At 34.8% G+C, this 27,379-nt stretch overlaps 1 protein-coding gene across 30 annotated transcripts in view; it reads left to right on the forward strand.

Annotated features, from left to right (window-relative positions):
* The window catches only part of DLG1 (discs large MAGUK scaffold protein 1), a 261,892-nt gene that overhangs the window by 137,846 nt on the left and 96,667 nt on the right, over nucleotides 1-27,379 (forward strand). For 21 of the 30 annotated variants that reach the window (XM_036243175.1, XM_036243167.1, XM_036243164.1 and 18 more), the window contains 5 exons: nucleotides 4,550-4,648; nucleotides 12,883-12,936; nucleotides 21,876-21,926; nucleotides 25,170-25,294; nucleotides 27,177-27,346. In XM_036243175.1, coding sequence (XP_036099068.1) covers nucleotides 4,550-4,648; nucleotides 12,883-12,936; nucleotides 21,876-21,926; nucleotides 25,170-25,294; nucleotides 27,177-27,346 — 499 coding nt within the window. Of the gene's footprint in view, nucleotides 1-232; nucleotides 268-4,549; nucleotides 4,649-10,559; nucleotides 10,581-12,882; nucleotides 12,937-21,875; nucleotides 21,927-25,169; nucleotides 25,295-27,176; nucleotides 27,347-27,379 lie in introns of those variants that run through there. The other 9 variants (XM_036243180.1, XM_036243182.1, XM_036243185.1 and 6 more) reach the window with 3 other exon arrangements.

Raw genomic sequence — 27,379 nt, forward strand, 5'->3', positions numbered from 1 at the left:
GGGTGAGGATTAAAAAAAAAAGTACTTTTAAAATAAGTACAATCCAGCCCTGGCCAGTTTGGCTCAGCAGTTAGAGCATCAGCCCTTGGACTAAAAGGTCACTGGTTCCATTCCTGTCAAAGGCACTTACCTGAGTTGCAGGTTCTATCCTTGGCCCTGGTTGGGGTCCTGTGGGAGGCGACCAATTGATGTGTCTCCCTCTCTCTCATAGATGTTTCTTTCCCTCCCTTCCAGTCTATATAAAAATCAATGGGAAAATATCCTCAGGTAAGGATAAAAATAAATAAAATGAGTACAATCCAGTTATTTTACAGGAATTTACAATTTTCTGCAGTGTTCTTTGAGACTGTTAATATTATATAGCCTCTGTTGTCATGGAAACAAGTCTCTGAAGGCAGCCTCAGAGGCTAATGATTCCATGGTGTTGCTATGGATAGAAACAACTGAGACTGTTGTTAGTCACCTGGTCAAGATTTTTTAAAATGAAACTCTTTGGAACTGATCTTATTGAATGATACAAATGGAGCAGGAAAAGACTGATGGCATAATAGTCACAATTGTCTAATGAAATATGTATATAAGATTTTTCAAGTTTAAAATGCTTTTGCTGAAATACCTCCTTTTCTGTAATAATCCAAATATAATGGTTACTGCTGCCTTATTATTTATATTAGAATCTTAAATTTGAATTTTTCTAATTTAGAATCTTATGTAGGTCCCCAGAATTTTACCATACTCTCAATCCTGCACTCAAAATGTCCTTTTATTTCTTCATTTTAGTCTATTACCAGATCTAATCTTGGTGCTGTTCCTCATCACTCAACCTTCATTTGATTATGTTATTTGTTTAAGGCTGTAATTTTGTTTCAAATGAAAATTACTTTGTTGTTTTGTAATTCTTTGTTACCTGAATTGGTTATCAGCTGTGGCTAGGAAATGCTGTATGTTGATATGTCAATTGTTTTTTGAAGACTTTCTCAGTGGTAGTTTCCTTTCTTAAATAAGAGGCAGGGCATATGTTCTGTTTTCAAAGTACTTGCTCAGTGCCCTATAGAGAGCAGGTTGGATTATAGTTGTGTAAATTTAAGGATTTTTAAAAAATGGTACTCAGAAAGAAAGAAATGGGTGGGGGGGAGAGGAAGGAAGGAATCAAGGAATCTAATTGCTAAAAATATCTTTCTACAGGAAATAAGAAATTCAGTCCAGCAATTATTTTCCTAATTCCTCACAGCTTACCTTTTGTGAGCTGAACCTCAGTTGTAAAATGAAGGGTTGAACTTGATCCCTACTCTTCATCTCTAATTGTCCTGTATATCATTGAAATTTGTTAGCATCTTTTAGAACAATTCATGTGAAATAGATTTTAAGTTTATTTTCTAGAGAGTGAGATGGTAAATTATCATAATTGATTTGGTATAAACAGTAGATCTCTCATTTTTCACACTGCATCATAGCATCGTTACATATTTATTGTTGATGATTAGAAAAGTAGAATTTGTAGTTAAAGAGGCGAGGTGGGGAAGAGCCACTTATAATCCTGTCCCAGAGGTTAACTTTTCAAGCATTTCTTTGTTGCCTAATTTTTATTTAATCTTATATAATTATTATTATTTAACCATTTCAATACCTTTGGATACTTAGGATATTCCACATTTCCCCAAGTATAAACAATCAATGCTCAGGGGAATATATTAAGAGTATTAAAACATTTTCTTTTTAAATTATTCCCTTAGGATAGATTTCCAGAATTACTATGTCAGAGAGGTTAGGCCTTTTTATGGTGATAGATGATGACTGCTGAGTTGGTTTTTGTAAAGTTATATATCCAAGGGCAGTGTGAGAGAGTACCTGTTTCCATGCATTAAAATTCTTTTGAGTTTGTTTTATTGCAGTAAAATTAATGTACCAAAATCTGCCATTTTAATGGATTTTAACTGTACAATTATATGACATTAAATATATCCCCAGTGTTGTGCAGTCATTACTATTTCCAAAACGGTTTTTATCATGTCAAACAAACTATGTAACTATTAAGCAATAACTCCCCATGTTCTTCTCTCCCTAGCCCCCAGTAACTTCTAATCTACTTTCTGTCTCTATGAATTTATATATTCTAAATATTTCATTAAGTGGAATCATACAATATTGTCCTTTTGCATCTGATTAATCTTTTCGAGATTCATCCATGTTGTAGCATATATCAGAATTTTATTTCGTTTTATGGCTGAATAATATCCATTTAATGCATATACCACATTTTGTTTATCCATTCATCTGTTGATGGACATTTGGATTGTTTCCATTTTTTGACTGTTGTGAATAATGCATCATTGAACACTGGTGTAAGTATCCAATTCCCTGTCATCGGTTCTATTAAGCATATACCTAAGAGTAGATAGCTGGGTCATATGGTAGTCCTGTGGTTAGTTTTTTGAGGAACTGCCAAACTGTTCTACACAGAGGCTGCACCATTTCTCATTCCCACCAGCAGTTTTTGAGAGTTTCAGTTTTGTACATTCTTACCAACACTTGTTACTTTGTTTTCCTTTTTTATTACAGCCTCCTAGTAGATGTGAAGTGATACTGTAACTTTGATTTGCACTTCTCTAATCAATAGCGATGTTGAGTATCTTTTCATGCGCATATTGGCCATTTGTATATCTTCTTTAGAGAAATGTCTATTTAAGTCCTTTGCCCATTTCTTAAATTGTCCTTTTGTTGTAAAGTTGGAGCTCTTTGTATATTCTGCATATTAAACCCTCATCAGATATATGATTAGCAGAGATTTTCTCCCATTCTGTAGGTTGTCTTTTCACTTTCTTGGTAATGAATGCATTTTGGTGTACAAGAGGTTTTAATTCTGATTAAATCCTAATTTACTTTTTTTGTCCCTTATGCTTTTTTGGTGGTCATATTTAAGAATAAATTGTCAAATCTAAGGTCATGAAAATGTACCCATTTTCTTCTGAGTTTTATGGTTTTAGCACTTACATTTAGGTTGTTGATTAATTTTTAGTTAGTTTTTATATATGATGTGAGGTAGTGGTTTAACTTTTTTTAACATGTGGCTATCCAGTTGTCTCAACACCTTATTGAAGAGACTTCATACATTTTTGATAAATTTTGATTGCGTGATACGATAGACAAAAAAGGTCAACATTGTAATTTTATTTTGTATTCTTATCAATGAGGAAAAGCAGTTTCAAGTTTAGCAATTTTTTCTTAAGTCTCTTTTAATGTACATTGTCCTCATATTGATATAATTTTAATATTTTTCTTATACATGTAGAATATGTCATTGATATCAAATATCTATAAATTAATTCATTTTATTGTGTTTGGAACTTGTTAATAAACACCTGTATTCCAGTTATATTTTTTTAAAAAGGAATTAAATCAAGTCAGATAGAGTAATTTAGTATAAATATCAAAACTTTTTAGTTTAAATTATGTCACTAGAGTTCCCACTTCTTTCTTTATTTTTTTTCCAGAATGTCTGGCACATAATAGACACTCAATGAATGCTAGTTGAATTAATGACTTTGTAGGCAAAGTTCTTGATAATAGAGGTTAATAGCACAGATTGGCTTAAATTACATAGATTTAGGTGTGGTTTTTTTTTTATCATCACCCAAGGACATTTTTCCATTTTTTGTTCAGATGGAGTGGGAGGGGGAGAGAGAGAGAAAAAAAACATCGATGACGTGAAAAGGACACATCGAGTGGCTGCCACCCGCACGACCAACCAGGGCCAGGGACAAACTGCAACCGAGGTACGTGCCCTTAGTGGGAACCAAACCCGGGTCTCTCTGGACCGCAGGCCGATGCTATAACCATGGAGCAAAACCGGCCAGGGCCAGATTCAATTTAAAAAAAAAAACTTTTTTGTTTCCTTTATTGATTTTAGAGAGAGAGGAAGTGAGAGGGCGAAAGAAAGTGAGAAACATCGATGAGAGAGAAAATCGATTGGCCGCCTCCTGCATGCCCCACACTGGAGATTGAGCTTCCAGTCTGGGCATGTGTCCCGACAGGGACTCGAACTGGCGACCTCTTGGTGCATGGGTCGACGCTCAACCACTGAGCCACACCAGCTGGACCACAGATTCCATTTTGAAGTCCTTTGAATCTTTTGTGTGTGGATTTGTAAGCCCCAGTTGCCTATCTGATAGGAATTACTCTTGATTCTTTGAATACAAGGAGGAAAGTAGTCAAATATATTCTGAATGGTAGAAAAATATGTTGTAGTCTCTCTGTGAAGCTAGTGTCTTGTCTCTTAGAGAAGGAGCATTGTAAGTTACCTTCACTTAAACATTTAAGGAGTAGTCACTCATTTTAACTACAGAGTAATTAAAATATTTGTGATATAATTATTAATAAAATAATTTCTAGAGCTCATTTGCTCATTTAAATTGAGGTAATATGTTTATGTTTTACCTATTTCTCAATTATTTATGAAAACTATCATGTATTTTTATGACAAAACTTTCTGTTATGTGTTTTCTTTTCATTTTGGTATTTTTCCTGATTTTTTGTTGTTGATGATTTTTAGCCCACAGAAGCTGTACCTCTCTCCTCTCCCACTGTCCCTGTGATCCCTGTCCTGCCAGTCCCTGCTGAGAATACTGTCATCCTACCCACCATACCACAGGTTTTTGTTTTTTTTTTCTTTATAAAAATTTAATTTGCTTTTAATGTTTCATTTGTATTCTTTTCAAAGTGTTTTAATTATTTCTTTGTTAGATTTGGTAATTCACTTTGGGCTTCAATAGGTATTTTTAGGGAATTAAATATTTAGGATTTAATATAAAGTGGGTTCTTTTATTTTTGTCATTTTATGACAAAATATTATGACTATTTGTCATTTTATTATTAGGTTGTCTATGAAATAGGACACATTCTAAACTTCATAATATTGACCCTCCTTAGATTTATCATGATTTTTGTACTTGTAAAGGTGAAACAGTTTTAAAATATTTTTGCTTTTGAAAGTTTTATTTATTTTCTAAGATAAAAATCAGTGTCTTTCTGATCTTGTACTGGATGTGTCATTTTATATAGCATTTTGTTTTGTAGTATATATTTATCTTCTTTGGAAATATCCTTCTGTCATTTGATTAGATAACATACTTCACATTTATTAGTTAAATATAATAATGTATATAAACTACATGGGAAATCTTTGTGCTATCTTTTTAATACTTATGTAAATCTAAAACTATTCTTAAATAAAGTTGATTTTTAAAACGTTAACATGTAACAGTCAAAAAATAAAATAAAAGAATAGTCAAATGTCAGATTTGGAATCTTTTTCACTTTCAGAGCTTTAATAGTTCCAAGGGATGGCTTAAGACACTAACTTCCTTATCACCAGAGTCATCCAAGGTCAAAATAGTGGTAGTATTATTAAATGTAATAATCACGATCTCTGCCTAGCTGGTGTGGCTCAGTGGATTGAGCATTGTCCCATGGACTGAGAGCTCCCGGTTTGATTCCTGGTCAGGGCACATGCCTGGGTTGTGGGCTCCATTCCTGGTAGGGGGTGTGGAAGGAGGCAGCTGATGGATGTTTCTCTGTTACATAAATCAATGTTTCTATCTCTCCCTTCCTCTCTCAAAAAATCAATAAAACATATTTTAAAATAATAGTAATAATGATCTTTGATATGAAAGATCTCAATCTTATTTAAAATGTAAATAAGTACATCTTTTGAAATTTTCACAATTATTGATCTATAACATAAAATCTAGGTAAAAATAGTATGTTTGCTGTGTTAGTGCAGTTACAAAATAATTACCTTTGGGGGAAAAATGGGGTATCAACTGTGATTACTCACATCTCCATGCCCTTCTCTCCTCCTAAAAAAATGAAAATCACCAAGACTATCATAAAAAACATGATTCAAGGGGAAATTACAGATATTACACTAAGATTTTAATCATTCTAAATAAGCAGCTGAAGGGTTATTTTGAGAATGTAGCATCTTTCCAAGTATCTAGAATTTAGTAATACAATATTTTTTTTAGTAGGAGATTTGAAAGTTTATTTTACTCTTGCCTAGCCAGTGTAGCTCAGTGGATTGAGTGTCATCCCATGGACTGAGAAATCCCATTTTAATTCCCAGTCAGAGCATATGGCCAGGTTGTAGGCTCCTGGGGTCTGTGCAGGAGGAAGCCAGTCGATGTTCCTCTCTCACACTGATGTTTCTATCTCTCGCACCCTTCCTCTTTCTCTAAAAAATCATTAAAAACATATTTTTAAAAAGTTTATTTTACCACTTCAACTCATCTTTTGATGTTAAAATGGTTTTCTAGAATTATTTAAAATTTTGTGGTAGTTTCTGTTCTTATTATATTCATTAGAAACCAGTCCTTTCCTGTTCAGAGTTCTCTGGTATATTTACTCCAAGAGTCCCTAACATAGCATCACACTACACTTGGAAACTGTTGAGATATTGCATAGCCTTGTAATTATAAAGGTCTTAGAGTCAATTTGATCTGGTTTGGAATTCCAGTTCTACCACTTACTAACTGTGTAACTGAGCAATTCACTTAACCATTATGAGCTTCTATTTACTCAGCTGTAACACTGAAGATGATAGTAATAGTAACTTAAGATGTTTTATAATAATTGAAAGGATGATAATGCATGGATAGCTGGTATATGATCTTGGCTATTCATATTGTTAGTTATTCATATTTCTTTTAGATAATAAACCACTGAACAAAAAAATTTTTTTTAATTTAGGATATCTGCACAAGAGAGAGACTTATTTATTCTGCTTAGTCTCATTTTAGGTTTTAAATACACTACAAAAGTCCATGTAAGGGAATTTAATAAGTTATATTGTATTGTGTGAGAAGCCTATGGGTGTGCCTCATTTTCCAGAATAAGTGATTTTCCTGATTAATCAAGTATAATTTGTACATTATAAAATTACAACTGATTAAAATGTTTGTCCCCAAATAAATTTTGAAGTTCATAATATATATGCATAAATGACATTTTAAATGGATATAATTTTTCTTCTAAGGATCTACTTTACATTTTAGATGCATTATGATGTAATAGAAATAGGGTCTAGTCCTGCTTTTGTGACTCAAATAAGTTACTTAATCTCTCTGGGTTTTATACTGCCTTCATCTACTAAAATGAGGGAATAACACCTCCTGGACTACTTCAGAAGGAGTTTGAGGATCAGGCAAATTAGACAGACAGATAGCTAGATAGATCATAGTTGTTGTCTTTTATTATTTGTAGAACTTTTATACTTTTCAGAGTGATTTTATATTGATCCATGTCATTTAAATCTTATGAAAGCCCTCTAAAGTAGGAATTATCATGCTTATTATACAGAGAGATGCAGAGAAAGATATATTCAATGGCTTCTTGAGGTTGCAGAAAGAACATGGACTTTATAATGCGACCTACCGCTCACTTTCTGGCCTCCCCTCTTTCTGACTGTGTGATGGTGGGGAAATTCCTCAGCTGCTCAAAACCTCAGTTTCTCCACGTAGAAACTAAACTCATAGTAGGTGAATAACAGATGCTAGTTCTTCCTAATAAAGAAATAACCTCATAATTTCTACGATACTGGCCTATTAAATAAGCAGACTTATTTCCACCCGAGTAAATATTCTGCTTTAGAACCAGATGCTTTAGACCTCTGTTTCTACTAGTTTTGAAAGGAGCTATTATGAAATGAAGGTATTGTTGAAAATGCTTTATTGCTATTTTTGTGTGTGTCAGAGTCTTTACTCATACTCAAATATGTGCTTTGGAGGGATTTGTTTTATTCAATTTTTTGTTTTTGTTCTAATCATGTGTATACTAAGATGAATGTGACATTGTCCTTGTCTTATAGAAACCTACTATCTGTGTAAGAGACATGTTAACAAATAATTTCCACATGACATGAGAGTAATTATAAGCGAAGTGTGTCGAATCCAGAGCATCTGATTGCTTCTGAACCATTCAAATTTCAAAAAACATCTGAGTATTCAGTCTTAAATGATCTGACCAGTAGTATAATCTAAAGCATGACTATATATTTCTGTTTTGCTGGTAATCTTAAATAGAATAGTATACTTTGGGTTACCTTGATGAGCCTTTTTAACTATACACTAATATGTGACTGCAGGACCTTTTTCCTCTATTTGTGTTCTGTGGCTGTTTTTTTTTTTCTTTTCTCCTTTTCTTTTGTGTTTGTTTATTTTGGTATTATTTTCAAATCATTTCAGACTTACAGAAAGTTGCAAGAGTAATGTCAAGAAATCCCATTTACCTTTACCCAGATCCCCCAGTTGTTCTTTTTTTTTAATCCTCACCTGAGGATATTTTTCCATTTATCTTCAGATAGAGTGTGAGGAGGAGAGACAGACAGACAGACAGACATCGATGTGAGAGAGACACATCATTGGTTGCCTCCCACATGACCCCGACCCAGGCCAGGAACCAAACCACAACTGAGGTTTGTGCCCTTGACTGGAATCGAACCTGCAATTCTTTGGTTCTTAGGCTGATGCTCTAACCGCTGAGCAAAACCGTCCAGGGCTGTTCATATTTTTACTTACCACATCTGCTTTATCATTTCTCTTCCTGTATAATTGACTATGATACTATTTTTTGTGAAACATTTAAAAGGAAGTTTCACTTATACCCTTTTTACCCCTAAATACAAATACTTAATGTTTTTTTCCTAAGAACAATGTTTCCATAGTGCAATGAGCTAAATCATAAAATTGATATTAATATAATACTATAACCTACAGACTTTAATTGTATTTTACCAATTGTTCCAGTAATGTTCTTTAGAGGAAAAACAAAAGCAGGTCCTTAGGCCAGTCCAATGCCACACATTGCAGTTAGTTTTCATGGTATTTTAGTCTCCTGTAACCTAGAGTAGTAGTCTGTCTATCTTTCATGAGTGTGGCATTTTATAAGAGAACAGGCTAGCTATTTTGTATAATAGTCTTCAATTTGTGTTTGTTTAATGTAGTCATAATTAGATTAAGATCATATATATTTTCCAATTTTTTTTATAGTGGTAAAATACACATGATGTAAAATTTACCACCTTAATTATTTTTAAGTTTACAGTTTAGTAATACAGTATTTCCTGTATTCATATTGTTGCACAACTATTGGCCATCATCCATCTGCCAGCTCTCCATTTTTCCTTCCCCCCGGGACCTGGCAACCTTCATTCTATTTTCTGTCTCAATGATTTTGACTCCTCTGAGTACCTCATATAAGTTGAATCAAATAGTATTTGTCTTCAAACATCTTCAGTTACCATATGGTGTCCTTTCATTTCAACCTGCAGAACTCTCTTAGCATTTCTTTCAGGGCTGGTCTACTGGTAGTGAACTCCCTTAGCTTTTGTTTATCTGAAAATATCTTAATTCCTTCCTCACATTTAAAGGACAGTTATGCCAGATAGAGAGTTCTTGGTTGACTTTTTTTTTAGTTCTTTGAATATACTGCCTTCTGACTGCCAGAGTTTCTGATGAAAAATCTGTTGATAATCTTATTAAAGATACTTCTTTCTTGCTGCTTTCAAATTTGTCTTTGTCTTTAAACAGTTTGACTTAATGTGTCTTTGTGTGAATCTCTTTGAGTTAATCCTACCTTGAGTTTGTAGAACTTTTTGGATGTATATATTCATGTCTGTCATCAGATTTGGAAATGTTTTGCCCATTATTTCTTCAGATTTTTTTTCTGTGCTCTTCTCCTGAGACTCACACAATGTGTGTGTTGGTCTGCTTAATGGTGGCTCACAGGCCTATTAAACTCTGGTAGATTTTCTTTAGTCTTTTCTTTCTGTTCTCAGGCATACTTTTTATTGTTTTATCTTTAAGTCCTCTGATTCTTTCTTCTGCCTAATCAAATCTACCTTTGAATTGCTCTGGTGAATTTTTTATTTCAGTTATTGTACTTTCCATCTCCAGACATTCCTTATGATTTTTATTTAGGTTTTCTTCTATAGACTTTTTTTATTTTTCCATTTTGTTCATACATCCTTTTCTTGGCTTTGTTCACCTTATGTTTTAGTGCTTTGAACATCTTTAAGATGGTTATTTTAAAGTCTTTGTCTAGTTGATCTGCCACCAGGTCTTTTTCAGAGACAGTTTTTTCCTTCTTTGGACCATACTTTCCTGTTTCTTTGCACACTTTGTGGAGTTTTTTGTTTGTGTCGTTGAAAACTGGATGGTTGGAATCTAATAATGAATTAACTTTGGAAATAAGATTCTCCCTGTTTCCTACAGTTTACTGTTTTTAGTTTGGGGGGTTTTTTGTTTGTTAGATTGCAATTTTTTTGTTGTCATTTTTTTTATTGTTGTAGGATATATTTGTGCTTAAGAATCATCCTACACTATATTCTTAAGGTCTTCTCAGGTCTTTTCTGTGCCTTCACCTCTCCCAGGCACACACAGTGATTTTCTGTTTTCCTCATATATATGGTTGTGTTCGAATATCCTAGCTTTCAGTGTCTGGCTCTCAAAAAAGGGGAAAGAGAAAGATGAAATCACGAGAGGAGATGCTTGTCCTTTAAGTCCCCTGGAAGTCACTTCAGCCAGAAGGTGAGGGATTTGCATTAACTGGGGGAGGTTCAACAATAATGACCACTGCCTCTTTATACCTCTGTGATGAGAAGCAGCAATCAGTTATCAGATCACTGATCCCTTGTATTTGGAAGACATAGCTTTTTTTGGCCCACCTAGGCTTTTGTGAGTTTTGTGCCACCTGTTCTAGGAACACTTGCATAGCTAGCTGTCTGTTACAGGGCTTGAGGGGTGGGACTTAAGTAGCTGCTACTATGCTAAGAGATGAAATTGACTTAATTTAACCACAGTTTACCATCCAGTAGTTCCCCCAGAAATTGCAAGCCTTCATAGACCTAAATGGTTTCAAAATAATAACATATTTTTGAAAATCTGAAGTTAGTATAGTTTATTTCAAGGTAAATGTTTTAATTCTTTACCTACTAATATAGTCTTAATCATTTTTATCATTATTTTGCCATTGTTCGAGGCATTAAAATCATGCCTCTTGGGATATATATATATATATATATATATATATATATATCCTCTTATTTTGGACCATATTTTGTTATATATATATTTTTCAAAATACTAAGTTTTCTTATCCTGATGTTAGTTTTGATTGAAATTCTTGTTTAATCTTTAATTTGAACATTTGTGTTTTTCTTCCAATTTCAAGTTCTTTATTCCCATGGTTTTCCTTCAACTATGATCATGTTTATTCTAAGATATAGCTACAAATAAACTTATACATATATTAGTTATCTAATCATGTTCTTGAAGTCAAAGTTACAAATTATTTTTACTAATCTGTATTATTATTTATTCTGAACTGAACTTTACATGGAAATCAATTTTCTGATGTGAATGCTAATATTTTAGTAGCAACTGAAATCTATAATATTTCACAGCTGCCTTAGTTATTAACCCCTAGTGCTTGATTTAATCTAGTTTTTCTTACTTTACTTTTTTTTTTAAGCCTTACTTGAGGATATTTTTCTATTTATTACAAGATAGAGTAGGAGGGAGAGAGAGGGAAAGAGAGAGAGAAACATGAATGTGAGAGAGACACGTCAACTGGTTGCCTCTTGCATGACCCGACCAGGGCCAAGGATAAGCCCCAACCGAGGTACATGCCCTTGACCAGAATTGAACCCGCGACTCATTGGTCCACGGGCCAACGCTCTAACCGCTGAGCCACACTGGCCAGAGCCTTGCTTTACTTTTTATTATCAAAATTTTCAAATGCAGAGGAAGTAGTATAGTGAACTCCCTTGCATACTCTTCACCTAACTACAACATTCGTCAACTCCTATACTCTTATGTATGATCTAAAGCCCCTCCCACTTCTAACTCTCATGGCTTTATTTTTAAGTAAATTTAATACTTTATATCATTTTTCTTTGTATATATTTCAATATCAGATAGTCTTTTTTAAAATATATTTTTATTGATTTTTAGAGAGAGAGAGGAAGGGAGAGGGAGAGACCGGTTGAAACATTGATGAGAGAGAAACATCAGTCTGTTGCCTCCTGCATGTCTCCTACTAGGGATAAAGCCTGCAACCTGGGTATGTACGCTGGCCGGGTATTGAATCGGTGACTTCTTGGTGCATGGGTCAGTGCTTAACCACTGAGCCATACCTTCCAGGCCAGATAGTCTTTTTATATGACTAGAATTGGCCCTGGCTGGTTTAGCTTAGAGGTTAGAGCAACAGCCCACGTGCCAAAGAGTCGCAGGTTTGATTCCAGCCAAGGGCTTGTACCTCAGTTGCAGTTGGATCCCTGGCCCTGGTTGGGGTCATGCGGGAGGCAACCATTGATGTGTCTCACATCAGTGTTTCTCTTTCTCCCTCCCTCCCTTCCTCCTACTCTCCTTCTCTTTCTGAAAATCAATGGAGAAATATCCTCGGGTGAGGGTTAAAAACACAAACAAAAAACGGTGATTTAATTAACTTCATGAAATCCTTGGGAGCAGAAAAGTTAATGATTTCTAATCAATTCTGGAAGAGTTCTGGAAGAGTTGTTTGTTATACTTGTGGATTTTTTGAGAAGGCTGGTGGTGAACTTCTTTGCAAACCTTAAGAAAATTGTCTGTTTTAGGAGAAATAACTATTTCTCAAAAGCAGATATAATTTAACTGCTTATGACTATTTCCATTTGTTGCTAGCAACTGGGTACATTATGTAACATATGCAAAGTTTATTTAAAATTATAATTTAAGAAATAGAGAATCTTTCATATGCTTCTAACTCATATGCTTCTAACATTTGTGCACATTAATATGTAATGTGTCAGTTTTCCTGTTAAGCTAACACATTTACAATTCTTTCTTTAAGGCAAATCCTCCTCCAGTACTGGTCAACACAGATAGTTTGGAAACCCCGACTTATGTAAGTTCCATTTGTTGCCACATTTAAATCTGCTTTTTCTGTTCAGTTTTTGATATAAATATAAAGATCACAGAATTCATTTCTCTAATATATTGTACTTATATGTTCTATCACTGAGCTGCAGTTGTTAAAATAAATGAAGCAGTACTGTCTTTTTTTGGTTGTTTCTTTTCCCCATGCTTATGTAAAGCAGAAATGTTGAAATTTATGGTTTTATTTTTAAATTAAAATAATTAGCTTTCATCAAAGGCTATTTCTGACCAGTGGTCACTAACACAATGCCGAATATTCAAAGAGTCATTTTGGAAGTCTAATTGAGTGACTAAAATTTTAGTAACTAGGTTCATGTGTATATCCACATATAAAATAGTTGTAACTATATAACTTTAAATTGATTGGGGTTTCTCTCTAAACTTACTTTGTTAAAAGCCCTCTCTTTCCCTTAAAGATAAATAGCTAGAACAACAGAATTTGACTTAACATTTTTTACCCCAAAGGAAAATGTCTTTGGAGATGTTTAAGTGGAAGTGGTGCCTGTGTATTTTTAAAATCAAATGGCACATTATTTCATAAGCTGTAAAAATCCTTTCCTCTTATTTTTGAACTGTAGTTGATTTCAGGCTATACTTGAAAATATCGTATTTGGCTTTATATTTTTTTGTATTCATATGATGTATCAGATATTTGGGGAAAACCTCAAATGCTATTAAAACAAACAGAAATGTTCTTCTGTATTTTGTTTTCTCCAGATTTTTTAAGTCTGTTTTCACATTGATGTAGAGTACTTAAGCAGAATTTTGTTTGTACTTTTGTCAATATTTTTGTCTTCACATTTCTTTCTCCTTCACTTGTTCTCTTTGTTGACTTACATTTTGCTTAGGGACTAAGTCAATGATTAAATATTTTTATTTTTAAAACCCTTTCAACTGCCCACCCAGTGTGTCTCAGTGGTTGAGTGTCGACCATGCACCAAGAAGTCGCTGGTTTGATTCCCAGTCAGGGCACATGCCCAGGTCGTGGACCCAATCCCCAGTTGGAGGGCATGCAGGAGGCTGCCAGTCGATGTTCTCTCTCATCAATGTTTCTATCTCTTTCTCCATCTCCCTTCCTCTCTCTCTAAAATCAATAAAGAAAAAAAATTTTTTTAAGTAAAACTAAAACCCTCACAACAGAATGATTATAAGAACTAGCAGAGAAAACAATATCAACAAAGAAATAAATGCATATGCATTTTAGGGGAAATGTCAACAAATTAAAAACAAGATAAGCATACTAAGCAGCAAATGTAGAGTAAAGGTTGTATGATTTCCAGTTTGTATGACATAGCATTCAAAAAATATTTTTCCTGCTAAGCAAGGTATGTTGCAGGACTCCAAGAGCCCTCACTGCCCCACTTTGGGAGATTTGCTAGGACTCACGAGACTCATCCTAAGATTTATTACAGTTGTGTAGCAAGTTAGGATCTACAGTCAGATTATAAGACAGTATGTCTAGAGGAATCCATGTTTAGATTTTTTTATACTTTCTTCCTCCCATGAGGTGTTAACACAGAGTACTCTTTTCCCTACCAATAAAAATGCAGCAACATGTGGAGTGTTTCTGCCCAGGAAAGCTTATTATGGACTCAGTGCAAAGTTTTTTATTGATGATTGGTTGCCTAGGCACCGTCTGTCCAGCACATACCAATTTCCAGGTCCCCAGAAGGGGAAAGCAACTATTCAGCATAAAATGTATTGTTATATAAACTCTAGCCACAGTAAATTATTACCCTTTCAGTTAGAGAATGGTGTGAACATGCCCAGAATCAATTTTCCAAATATCTGCTAAGACCCCCTTAGACATAGCAGCCTTAGGCCTGATATGTTAACCCTTTTCTGGACAAAAAAAATAAGATAGCCCCGCCGGTGTGGCTCATTGGTTGAGCATCGACCCGTGCACCAAGAGGTTGCCGGTTTGATTCGTGGTCAGGGCACATGCCCAGGTTGTGGGCCTGATCCCTGTGGGGGGCATGCAAGAGGCGACCAATTGATGTTCTCTCTCATCGATGTTTCTATCTCTCTCTCTCAAAATCAGTAAAGAAAAATAATAATAATAATAAATAAGATAGTCCGGCCAGTGTGGCTCAGTGGATTGAGCATCATCCCATGGACTGAGAGGTCCCGGTTTCATTCCTGGCTGGGGCACATGCCTGGGTTTCCAACTTGATCCCATGTTAGGGGGCATGCAGGCGGCAACCAATCAATGTTTCGCTCTCACATCTATGTTTCTATTTCTCTCTCTAAAAAGTAAAAATAAAAAAATAATTAAAATATAAAAAGAAATAAGATACATTCTGCCCTGGCCAGTTTGGCTCAGCGGTTAGAGCGTCGGCCTGCGGTCCTGAGAGACCCGGGTTTGGTTCCCGCTAAGGGCGCGTGCCTCGGTTGCAGTTTGTCCCCGGCCCTGCTCGGTTGTGCGGGTGGCAGCCACTCGATGTGTTCCTTTCACGTCGATGTTTCTCTCTCTCTCTCTGTTCCTCTCTCTCCCTCCCACTCTACCTGAACAAGAAATGGAAAAATGTCCTCGGGGGAGGATAAAAAAAAAAAGATACATTCTAATTTTTGAAGCAATATTTGTCAGATTGTGCTACTTTATCATACTTAAAGAACACTGAAATGTTTGGGTAGTAGCTATTCTCTGTGGCTCTTGGTTCATGCAGGCAAAAACCGTATGTTTTATTTGGGTAAAACAACCTTAAGCTGTATTCAAGAATGGATTTAAATTTATTTTTTATTCCTTTATAAATTCCCTGATCACTTAATACTAGCTATGTAATGATGAATAAAAATAAGAAAAATTATGGCTGCTATCTTAGAACACATTTTTTTTCCCTGTCTGTAGTTACTACACTTACCCAAATTAAGTAATTAATTGAACAGGTAATGCATGAACATTGTACAGAATTCAAAAGATACAAAAGGATATCCAGTGAAAAGTAAATCTTCCACCCCTGCTTCACGTCTTCCTGTTCCCCTTGACTAAGGCAGAATGCTGGTAGTGTCACATATGTCCTATAAACATTCTTTGCAAATGCATGCATATATGTGTTGTTTCTAAACTTTTACCATGTAAAACCAATACCCTACTGATAATTTTTGTATAGATATTTTGTGAAAATATACAAGTATATAATCAAAACATACTCATATACATAGATTGCTCAAAGAGTATTCAGTTTTTTGTTTGTTTGTTTGTTTTGGTTTATCCTCACCTGAGGATACTTTTTCCATTGAGTTTTAGATAAAGTGGGAGGGAGTGAGGGAGGGAGAACATCATTGATGTGAAAGAGACACGTCAATTGGTTGCTTCTTGCATGATTGACCCTGATCGACCAGGGCCAGGGATCGAACCTGCAACCCAGGTATGTGCCCTTGATGGGGAATCGAATCCGTGACCCTTTGGTCTGTGGTCCAGCGCTCTAACTACTGAACCAAACTGGCCAAGGCAGTTATTGTTGTTGGTTTTTTTAATTGTTGAAAGTATTACAGATGTCCCCCTTTTTTCCCCATTGACCCCCTTCTTCTCATTCTCACACCCCTCCTGCCTTCCTTAGCCTAGTGTCCCTGTAGATTGGTTGTGCGTATATGCATACAAGTTCCTTAGTTTATCCCCTCCCTCCCATCCCCCATCCCTCTGAGGTTTGCCAGTCCCTTCCCTACTTCCATGACTCTGGATCCCCTTTGGTTGACAGTTTATTTTTTTCATTATGTTTCACAAATAAGTGAGATCATGTGATATTCGTCTTTCTCTGCTTGGCTTGTTTTGCTTAGGATAATACTCTCCAGGTCCCTCCATGTTGTCTCAAAGGGTAACAGATCTCTCTCTCTTACAGCTGCATAATATTTTATTATGTAAATGTACCACAGCTTTTTTGTCCACTCATCTACTGATGGGCACTTGGGATGTTTCCAGATCTTAGCTATTGTAAATAGTGCTGCTATGAACATAGGGGTGCGTATATTCTGATTGGTGTATCAGGCTTCTTAGAATATATTCCTACAAGTGGAATCACTGGGTCCATTTGCAGTTCCATTTTTTAATTTTTTTGAGGAAACTCCATACTTTTTTCCATAGTGGCTGCACCAGTCTGTATTCCCACCAGCAGTGCACTACAGTCCCTTTTCTCCACATTCTCACCAGCATTTGTTGTTTGAGGATTTGTTGATAGCCGCCATTCTGGCAGGTGTGAGGTGATCTCATAGTCGTTGTTTTCTCTTTAATCCTCACCCAAGGATATTTCTCCATCTATCTTCAGATAGAGGGGTAGGGAGGGAAAGAGAGAAAAACATCGATGCAAGAGGGACACGTCAACTGGTTGCCTCCCACATGACCCCAAACAGGGATAGGGACAAACTACAACCAAGGTACATGCCCTTGACTGGCATTGAGCCCAGGACTCATTGTTCTGTGGGCTGAAGCTCTAACCACTGAGCAAAACCGGCCACGGCTCATAGTTGTTTTAATTTGCATCTCTCTGATGATTGGTGATTTTGAGCATTTTTTCATATGTCTCCTGGCCATTTGTTGTTGTTTAGTTGGTTGGTTTTGTTTTGTTTTTCTCCTGGCCATTTGTGTATTCTGTTTGGAGGAATGTCTATTCAGGTCCTCTGCCCATATTTTAATTGGATTGTTCATTATTGACAAATTGTACTTCATAGACTTTTACCCATTTATACTTCAACAAAAAGTATCTATGTTTTTACCCCGTACTGTCACCAGCACAGATGTGTTAATAAACTTTTTGATCTTTTTTAACATGTTTGAAATGTATTAACTCACTGGTTTAATTTGCATTTCTATTTATAGCTCACCTTTTTCAACCTTTTCACCTTAAAAAAATTTATATTGAGATATTCACATACCTCAAAATCTAACTTTTTAAAGTGTACAACTCAGTGGTTTTTAAATTGTTCCCTATATTATGCCATCACCACCACTTTTTAATTCCAGAACATGTTATCACCCTATAAAGAAACCCTGTACACATTTGCAAGAGTTCCCACCCTACCCTACCGTCAGCCCCTGACAACTACTAATCTACTTTCTGTCCCTATGGATTTGTCTATTGTGGGCCATTCGTATAAATAGAATCATACAATATAAGGCCTTTTTTGTCTGGCTTCTTTCACTTCACATAATGTTTTCAAGGTTCATCCATGTTGCAGCACATATCAGAACTTTGTTTCTTTTTATGGCAAAATAATATTCCATTATGTGTATATACCACATTTTGTTTATTCTTCCTTGTGTTGAATTTGAGTCCTTGCTTTCATTTCCTAGTGGTGGAGTTGCTGAGTCATATGATAATTATATATTTAGGGTTTTGAAGAACCACCTACCTAACTGTTCTCCATAGCAGTTGCACCACTTACATTCCCACTAGCATTATATGAGGGTTTCAATTTCTCCACATCCTCACCAGTCTTATTATTCTCATCAACAGTATTTTGAACTTGATTATAGCCATCCTAGTGGATACGAAGTGATACCTCATTGTAGCTTTGATTTGCTTTTACTTAGTGATTAATGTTGAGCATCTTTTCTTTTCTTTTTTTTTTCCTTCATTGATTTTAGAGAGGAAGGGAGAAGGAGAGAGAGATGGAAACATCAATGAGAGAGAACATCAATTGGCCACCTCCTGCATGCCCCCCACTGGAGATTTGGCCCACCACTTGGGCATGTGCCCTGACTGGGAATAGAACTAGCAGCCTCTTGGTGCATAGGTCGATGCTCAACCACTGAGCCACACCAATCGGGCTGAGCATCTTTTCATATGTTTATTGGATATTTGTGTATCTTCTTTGGAGGAATGTCTGTTCAGGTCCTTTATCCATTTTAATTAGATTATTGTCTTTTAGTAGTAATTTGTAAGTGTTCTGTATATATTGTAGATATAAATCTTTTATCATATATATGATTGCACAAATTTTTTCTTTTTTTGTGGATTGTCTTTTCATGTCTCATAATCTCCTTTGAGGTACATATTTAGGAAACCATTGCCTAATCCTAGGTTATAAGGACTTACAGTTAAGTTTTTTTCTAAGAGTTTTGTAGTTTTAGCTCTCACATTTAGGTCTTTGATCCATTTTCAGTTAATTTTGTATATTGTGGAAAATAAAGGTCCACCTTAATTCTTTTGCATATAGGTATCCAGTTTTCTTGTCACTATTCGTTAAAAAAACTATTCTTTTTATATTATTGAGTGGTCTTTCTACCCTTGTAGAAAATCAATTAATAACAAATATATGAGTTTAAATCTGAATTTGTAATTCTCTTCTGTTGATCCACATGTATATTCTTGTGCCAGTACCATGTAGTCTTGATTACAGTAACTTTGTAATAAGTTTTAAAATCAGAAGGTGTTAAGTCCTCCAAGGATTGATAAAAACAAAAGCAGAGCCCTGGCTGGTTTGGCTCAGCAGTTAGAGCGTCGGCCTGCGGTCCAGAGAGACCTGGGTTCGATTTCCGCTAAGGGCATGTACCTCGGTTGTAGTTTGTCCCCGACTCTGGTTGGGTCATGCAGGTGACAGCCACTCGATGTGTCCCTTTCATGTCGATGTTCCTCTCTCTCTCTCTCCTTCCCGCTCTATCTGAACAAAAAATGGAAAAAATGTCTTCAGGTGAGGATTAAAAAAAAAAAAAAAAAGGCAGAAAGTAATAGCATGGACTTTAATAAATTAATCAATAATGTTAAGACTATTTCTTTGGCAAAGACTGATAGACTTTTAGTAAATCTGAGCAAGAAAAAATAAAAATGGTACAAATAACCTTTAGATTAAAAAAACAATATAGCTGCTGATATGGATTTTATTTTTATTCATAAAAAGGACTTTCAATCAGGTTGACAGGAGATGCATATGTACAACCCTCCACACTCTAGATGCATAGAAATGATAATTTATACACATACGCATTTTTAACATATAATCTCAAAAACAAGAAAATCTCTTTAGATGAGAAAGAAAAGGAAACAAAGTAACAATTGGGCTCTAATCCCTTATAGCCTTAAGAAATAAGAACCCCAAAATCAGTAGAGATAGGTTTCAAAAGTCCTCAAGAAAAAAACTCCTAGCCCCTGAATTGGACTTGAATTAAGGGTTGCTTTCTTATAACATTGTGAGGAAAATAAAATAGTTTACGTACTTTCCTTATTCTATGGTTTCATTATTGTGTTGCTGTATAACAAACTGTCCTGAAACTTAGTGGCTTAAAAAACAACAATTTTATTATTTGTCAGGATTTTCTGGATTAACGGGATGGTTCTTCACATGGTATTGGCTGGGACATTGAAAAAGGCTGCAAGATCCAAAATAGCCTTATTCACATGACTAGCAGTTGGTGCTGGCTGCTGATTAGGAGTGTAGCTTGAGGCTTTTGGCCAAGGGTTTTGATTCTCCTTTATTTGAATCTCCTCATAGGCTGAGCTTCCTCACTTTCTAAAGCAGTGCTGGATTCTAAAGCATTGTTCCAAGACAAATGCAAACACTACAGGGCATCACATGACCTAGCTTCAGAAACTACACAACATCATTTATGCTATATTCTTTTAATTTAATCCTTCCTTACCTGAGGACATTTTCCATTTTTTGTTCAGATATAGTGGGAGGGAGAGAGAGGAAGAGAGAGAGAAACATCGATATGAAAGGGACATATCGAGTGGCTGCCTCCTCCCGTACGGCCCTGACCCAACTGGTGCTGGGGACAAACTGCAACCAAGGTACGTGCCCCTAGCAGGAACTGAACCTGGGTCTCTCTGGACCGCAGGCCAACACTCTAACCACTGAACAAAACCAACCAGGGCAATTTATGCTATATTCTTTTTAAACAAAACTCATCTAGGACCTACCTAGATCCAGGGGGTGGGAAACCAACATATCTCTTGATGGTAGGATAGTTTAGTCACATTGGCAAAGAGCCTGTAGGATGGAAGGTAGTCGGAAACTAGAGGAATGCAGTTTATCACAAACCTTATTTGACTTATTAATTGAGTACTTTGCCCAGCCTCATGTCACCAGAAATGTTAAAGCAATGATTTGATTCCAAGGACAACTCATCCTTCACCAGTGGCCCTCATTGTGGGAATTACTTCCAGGAAGGCATAGGGAATAAATTGGAAAGAATAAGAGAAAGCACTTGGTCTGTAAGTTTTGAGCAAGAACTTGAATGGTAAATCAAATTTGGGCGTGAAATGTGTGACAGAAGAAGCACTAAAGTAACAACACATGTAGAGGTGGGAACTTTGAGTATATGTAAAGTAAAGAGCAAATCATTCCAATTTGGTGGTGTGTAAAACCTCGTAAAGAAGTGAGATATGTATTTTAGGAGTGAAGCTGTGTGATAGATTGGGATTAGTTCATACAGAGCTTTGTGTGAGTTTCTGAAAGTTTCAGAGGAAGTATGTTATTAGACATGGGCTCCATAAAGATCTATCTGCATAAAATATATAGAATAATTTGAGCAGTGGAGAATAATAATCTAAGAGATAGAGTAGATTACATTGGCAAGAGCCCTGAGGAGATTAACAAAGGCTTGATCTAAAGTAATAGAAATGAGAATAAGAGGTGATGCTTTTCAGAAAAATTGAAGTATTCAGATCAGTAAGAATTTGCAACTGATTAAGATGTGTGGAACAAGGCAGAGAGAAGAGAGTTCGATAATGTTAAAAGCTGAGTATATCCCTTTCTATATTTGAGAGACATAATACCATGAATGTCAACTCATTAATCACATTGTACTCTTTCATTCCTTGAGATTTTTCCCTAAAATTATTAAAATGAAGCTTTATTATTTTCTTGCTATCACATTTAACAGGTTTTCATTAATAAATCATGGAAAAATAATGTTTTGCCATTTCAAATTTTACACTCTAAATTTCTGTATGCTTTTTCCCCCTTCATTAGGTTAATGGCACTGATGCAGATTTTGAATATGAAGAAATCACACTTGAAAGGGTAAAAACTATTAATTATCTTAAGTTTTTTATGCATAAATCTATTGCTTTAAAGAACTCTTTAAATATACAGTACTGTTCTTTCATGCAGAATCCAACGAAATAGATCTTTTAAAAACAGAACCATGTAATACTTGTTTCTTTTATAAGTTCACATATCACAAAATTAGCCATAGTATTTTCAGAACATGTTGCTTTTCTTTAATAACCTTTCTTAAAATGAACTTTTTATTTAAAATAATTTTAGATTTATAAAAGAGTTCCCATTTTCGTGGACTCAGTTTCACTAATTATTAACATCTTATATTACTAGAATACATTTGTTTCAACTAATGAGCCATTATCAAAACATTAATTAAAGTCTATATAGTTCATTGGATTTTCTTAGTTTTGATGGTTTTATCTTCCAGGATATCACACTGCATTTGATTATCATGTCTCTTTAAGACTCCTTTAGACTGACAGCAGTTTCTCAGATTTTTCAAAGTTTTTAATTTAATTTTTATTTTTAAATTCATTTTTCACATAATAAAATATTACTTATTTTAAGTAAGCATTTTGTAACCTGGTCCTTGTATCAGTATTCTTTCCTAGCAAAATAATAACCATATTTCTAATTGATAAGACCCTATCAAAAACTTACCTACTCCCCCAGTCAGAAAATAACTTAAGGGTACAATTCAAATGTATAAATTTTCTTGTTATATTTTCTCCTTAAGCATATTTGCATTCAACTGATGCTGTATTTTAGTAAAACCATCCTGTATGATCAGCATTTAGGGGAAATGAAATGTTCCATACAGGTAAATTTTCTGAGTAACTGAATATTGTATACAAGGTGGAGTAAAAGTAGGCTTACAGTTGTTCATATGGAAAATAATACAATAATTAATAAATAATACAAGAATAAACTCTGTGTTTTTCTTACAACTATAAACCTACTTTTACCCTACTCTGTATTTAAGACAAAAATCTTAGATAATTAGATTTGCTTATGTTTGAAGCCACAATAGACTCTAAAAGTAGACCTTAGAAAGTTTTTACTTGTATAATAGATATTTATTACCTTACTTAAATTTGGATCACCTGTTAAAGTGATGTGAATGACTGAGTGACTTTCAAGTAAGCATAGTATTAATGTATTATACCTATTGTAATGTGGTGTTTTGTTGTTGAGTTTTTTCCCCAGCTTCATTGAGATAATTGACATAATTCTAACTTTTTATCTTTTTAATTTTTATTCTTTCCCAATGCCTTTTAAATTCCTTTATTTAGTTAGGACTGTATATTGTATTTTCACTGATTAAAGCACTTGAGTATACCAGGAATTGGGAAAATATCGTTAAAGGGTACAAACTTGCAACTAAAAGATAGATTCCTGAGATCTAATGAACAGCATAGTAATTATAGTATATAGTTCTGTATTATATACTTCAAAATTGCTACAAGATTAGCTCTTAAATGTTATCACCACAAAAAAGAAATGATAACTATGTGACAGTGACAGAGGTGTCAGCTGAAGCTACACTGGAACTCAATTACAATATATAAATGTATCAAATCAACACATTGTACACCTTAAACTTACATAGGTATATGTAAATTATATCTTAATGTATTAAAAAGCAAATTAAAAAAAAACCCTTGTACCTGAGTAACTTCATAACCTCACACAACCTATTTGATACTCTTTCTGATACTTTAGTAACTTTTGAAGGGTTTAGAATGAAAAAAAACACTTAAAAGAATTTTAGGACACATCATAGCAGAGTGACTGTTGAAGCTATTTAATACTAACAGTTAAATAATAGGTCCAGATATGTTCACTTATTTGAGTTGCTAAGAGCCAAAGTTGGATCATTGAAAAGTAAACATTTAAAAAATACTATTGTTTAGAATAGTTGTCCTTGGAGACTTGTAGCAGTAGAACCCGTTCTTCGAAGAAAATATTATTCAGATATCCAATAGGTAAAACAAGCAAAAAGGAGCACTGCTTTGACAAATTGACTTTGCTATCCAGAAAGCTCTCCTTACCCTGGCCAGTGTGCTCAGTGGTTGGAGTGTCAGCCTGTGTACCAAAGGGTCTCAGTTTGATTCCCCGTCAAGGGCACATACCTGAGTTGCAAGTTCAATCCCTGGCCCTGGTCAGGGTTGCATGCGGAGGCAACCAATTGATGCATCTCTCTCACATGGATATTTCTGTCTTTCTCTCTCTCTTTCCCTCCCTCTTTCCCTCCTTCCCTTCTCCTACTCTCTCTCTTAAAATCAGTGGAAAAAATATCCGTGGGTGAGGGTTAACAAAAAACAAAACAAAAAACAAAAAAAAAGAAAGCTCACCAGTGTTAAATGCTCAGGTTGGGCTTTCAGTATTAAAAAAGCCTTTGGCTAGTCATGTGTCTTGGTTAAACAAGTCAAGGATTATGGCAACTGTTATTTAGCAGATAAAATATTGTCATTTTAAAATAAACTGATAGCCACCCTGGCCGGTTAGCTAAATGGTTAGAACACCAGCCCATGGACCAAAGAGTCATGGGTTTGCTTCCAGTCAAGGGCACATACCTCAGTTACAGTTCGGTCAGAGTTGTGAGGGAGGCAACCAATTGATGTTTCTCTCTCTCTCTCTCTCTCTCTCTCCCCCACCCCCCTCCCTCTCTCCCACTCTGTCTGAAAATAAATGGAAAAATATCCTCAGGTGAGGATTCGAAAAATAAATAAATTAAATAAATTAAAAATAAGCTGATGGCCAAGTTAGCAGAACAAAAGCACCACCCCCTACCTCTTTTTTTAAAGACTTTGTCTTTTAAAAAATAATATATTAGTCTTACCTACTCAGAAATAATAACAAAGAACAATCACTTCAGTGTTTTTCTCTTAGGAGATATTTGACTTACCAAACATGAGTGAGGTGCTATCTAAAAGAAAGAGATCTAGTAGTGACATCTTTGCAGAAAGGTGACTAATGACAGATTGTACATAATTTTAAAGAAAGAACCATAGATTAGACTCCAAAAGTATACTGAGTACGTGTTTTTCAGCCTTACCTACTCAGCAGTAATGCCTTGAATTCTTCATAGAGAAAAAGGAGCTTTCCTTCTGGTTCTTAATTTAGAATATTCATATTCCCTGTACATATGCCTTTATGTGCTTGTTCCCTGTGTTAGTAGTTGGTAGGTCCTATAATGACAGGAACCTATCAGTAAAGATAATTATTATTCATTCTTGAATTTTTTTTCTCTGTCCTTAGGGAAATTCAGGGCTTGGTTTCAGCATTGCAGGAGGTACGGACAACCCACACATTGGAGATGACTCAAGTATTTTCATTACTAAAATTATTGCAGGGGGAGCAGCTGCCCAAGATGGAAGATTGCGGTATGTTTTGCACTTTATGTTAAGATACTGAATCCACTTTGTGTATTTTTCTTTAGGCATCCTGAACAAAGCATAAATACAAAAAGAAACACTGTCATAATTAACATAAGATAGATGCTCAAATAATGAATGAGATAATTGTGCTGTAAGCATTGTTTCTTTCATTTAAGAATTTTATTTTATTTTTGTCTTTTCAAATAAATTCACAAAATATATTTATTTTCTGGGTATGAAACATGTATGTAAACTTATTTAAGAAACAAGAATCAGATATATCTGAGTTTGTATTTCATACCACAAAGAGTAAGGATTATACAAACTTTAAATATATTTTCTTAATTGAATAGATGAAAGTAACATTAGTCTCCTGTTTAAATTTAGTATTCCATTTCAGAAGATATCTTTAGTATACCTGGTTTCCTTAGCCCATAGATTGTGCCACTTTTTATTCCCTTCTTTGTTACTTTTAGATATATATATATAGGACTAGGACAGTTTTAGGACTAGGAATTTTATGTGCTCTGTTAAAAACACCTTATTTTAAAGTTATTGGTACGCTGCTCTTCTCACTGGATATGGCAGGTGATATATTAATGAAATTAGTTAGATATAAAATTAATGATTTAACCATTCATGTAAATGTAGACATTTACTTCCTGATTCTATTACCTTTTATTTGTGCTTATGTAAAAATTAATATGTTCCATTTGTTTCACTGAGAAACATACTTAACAGTATTAACTCTGAGATATCACTATCTTTGCATATAGAATTTCTTTTCTCTATTTAAAAGTTAATTAGATATAGAAGCTTATCAGGATCAGTTTTAATATTCTAATTATGTTTTGTTCCTCTTTCCCACCCAACTTGAGATGGCCATCTTCTTCCCCTACCCACCCAAAACAGAGTTCAGAGCTAGGGAGAAAAATTAGAACGAAGAAGAAAATCAAACTTTAAAAAATTATTTTACTGTGTCAAATTAAGATAAATTATTTACATTAGAAACCTTTTAATTAGGATATATAATCACAAATAACTTTATTTTTAAAAATCTAGTATCTAAGTTGGAAAAAGCAGTAAAAAATTAATTTTGGGTAAATCTCAGTTTTATCACTTACTAGCTCTGTGACCTTAAGCTAGTTATTCAGTCTGAGCCTCAGTTTTCTTATCTTTAAATCACAACTCTGTCCATCATTATCTGGGTGGCCTTGGGAAAGTTATTTAAACTCTGTGCCCATAATGATACAAATATGTACATACCTTACAAGGGTTAAGCATTAAAAGAAGTTTCTTGCATATGATTAAAGTTAAATAAATATTTGCTATTTTTCTAAAGTATTAAGGCTTACACATATAAGTATACAAATTAGAGCTGTCATTATTCAGTATTTTTATGTAATCTATTATCTGCACTGTTTTCTTTGCTGACCATTGGGAAATGTTTGTATTTATTTATATGAGTATTTGATACATTGTAATTTAACATGCAGTTTCTTTACTTATATTTTCTCTAGTAAATAATTCTCTTTACCTTAAAAATGAAAAAGCCAAGAAAAAATTGGCAAAGTGAAAAATTTATATTTTAATTTTTTTATCCTCACCCGAGGACATTTTTGCATTTATCTTCAGATAGAGCGGGAGGGTGAGAGGAGGGAAGAGAGAGAGAGAAACATCTATGTGAGAGAGAGACATCTACTGGTTGCCACCCACACGACCCCAACTGGGGTGGGGACAAACTGCAACTGAGATACATGTCCTAAGCAGGAACCGAACCTGGGACTCTCTGGTCTGCAGGCCGACGCTCTAATCACGTAGCCAAACCGTCCAGGGCTGATATTTTAATTTTTAATATGTAATTTTTATTTTTAATTTTTTTCCTCAGGGTTAATGATTGTATATTGCGAGTAAATGAAGTAGATGTCCGTGATGTAACACATAGCAAAGCTGTTGAAGCATTGAAAGAAGCCGGGTCTATTGTGCGCTTGTACGTAAAAAGAAGGAAACCAGTTTCAGAAAAAATAATGGAAATAAAGCTCATTAAAGGTCCTAAAGGTATAATAAACAAATCAAACTAAGACTAATTAA

Source organism: Molossus molossus, unplaced genomic scaffold, assembly GCF_014108415.1.
Source record: "Molossus molossus isolate mMolMol1 unplaced genomic scaffold, mMolMol1.p scaffold_m16_p_5, whole genome shotgun sequence".
NCBI lineage: Eukaryota > Metazoa > Chordata > Mammalia > Chiroptera > Molossidae > Molossus > Molossus molossus.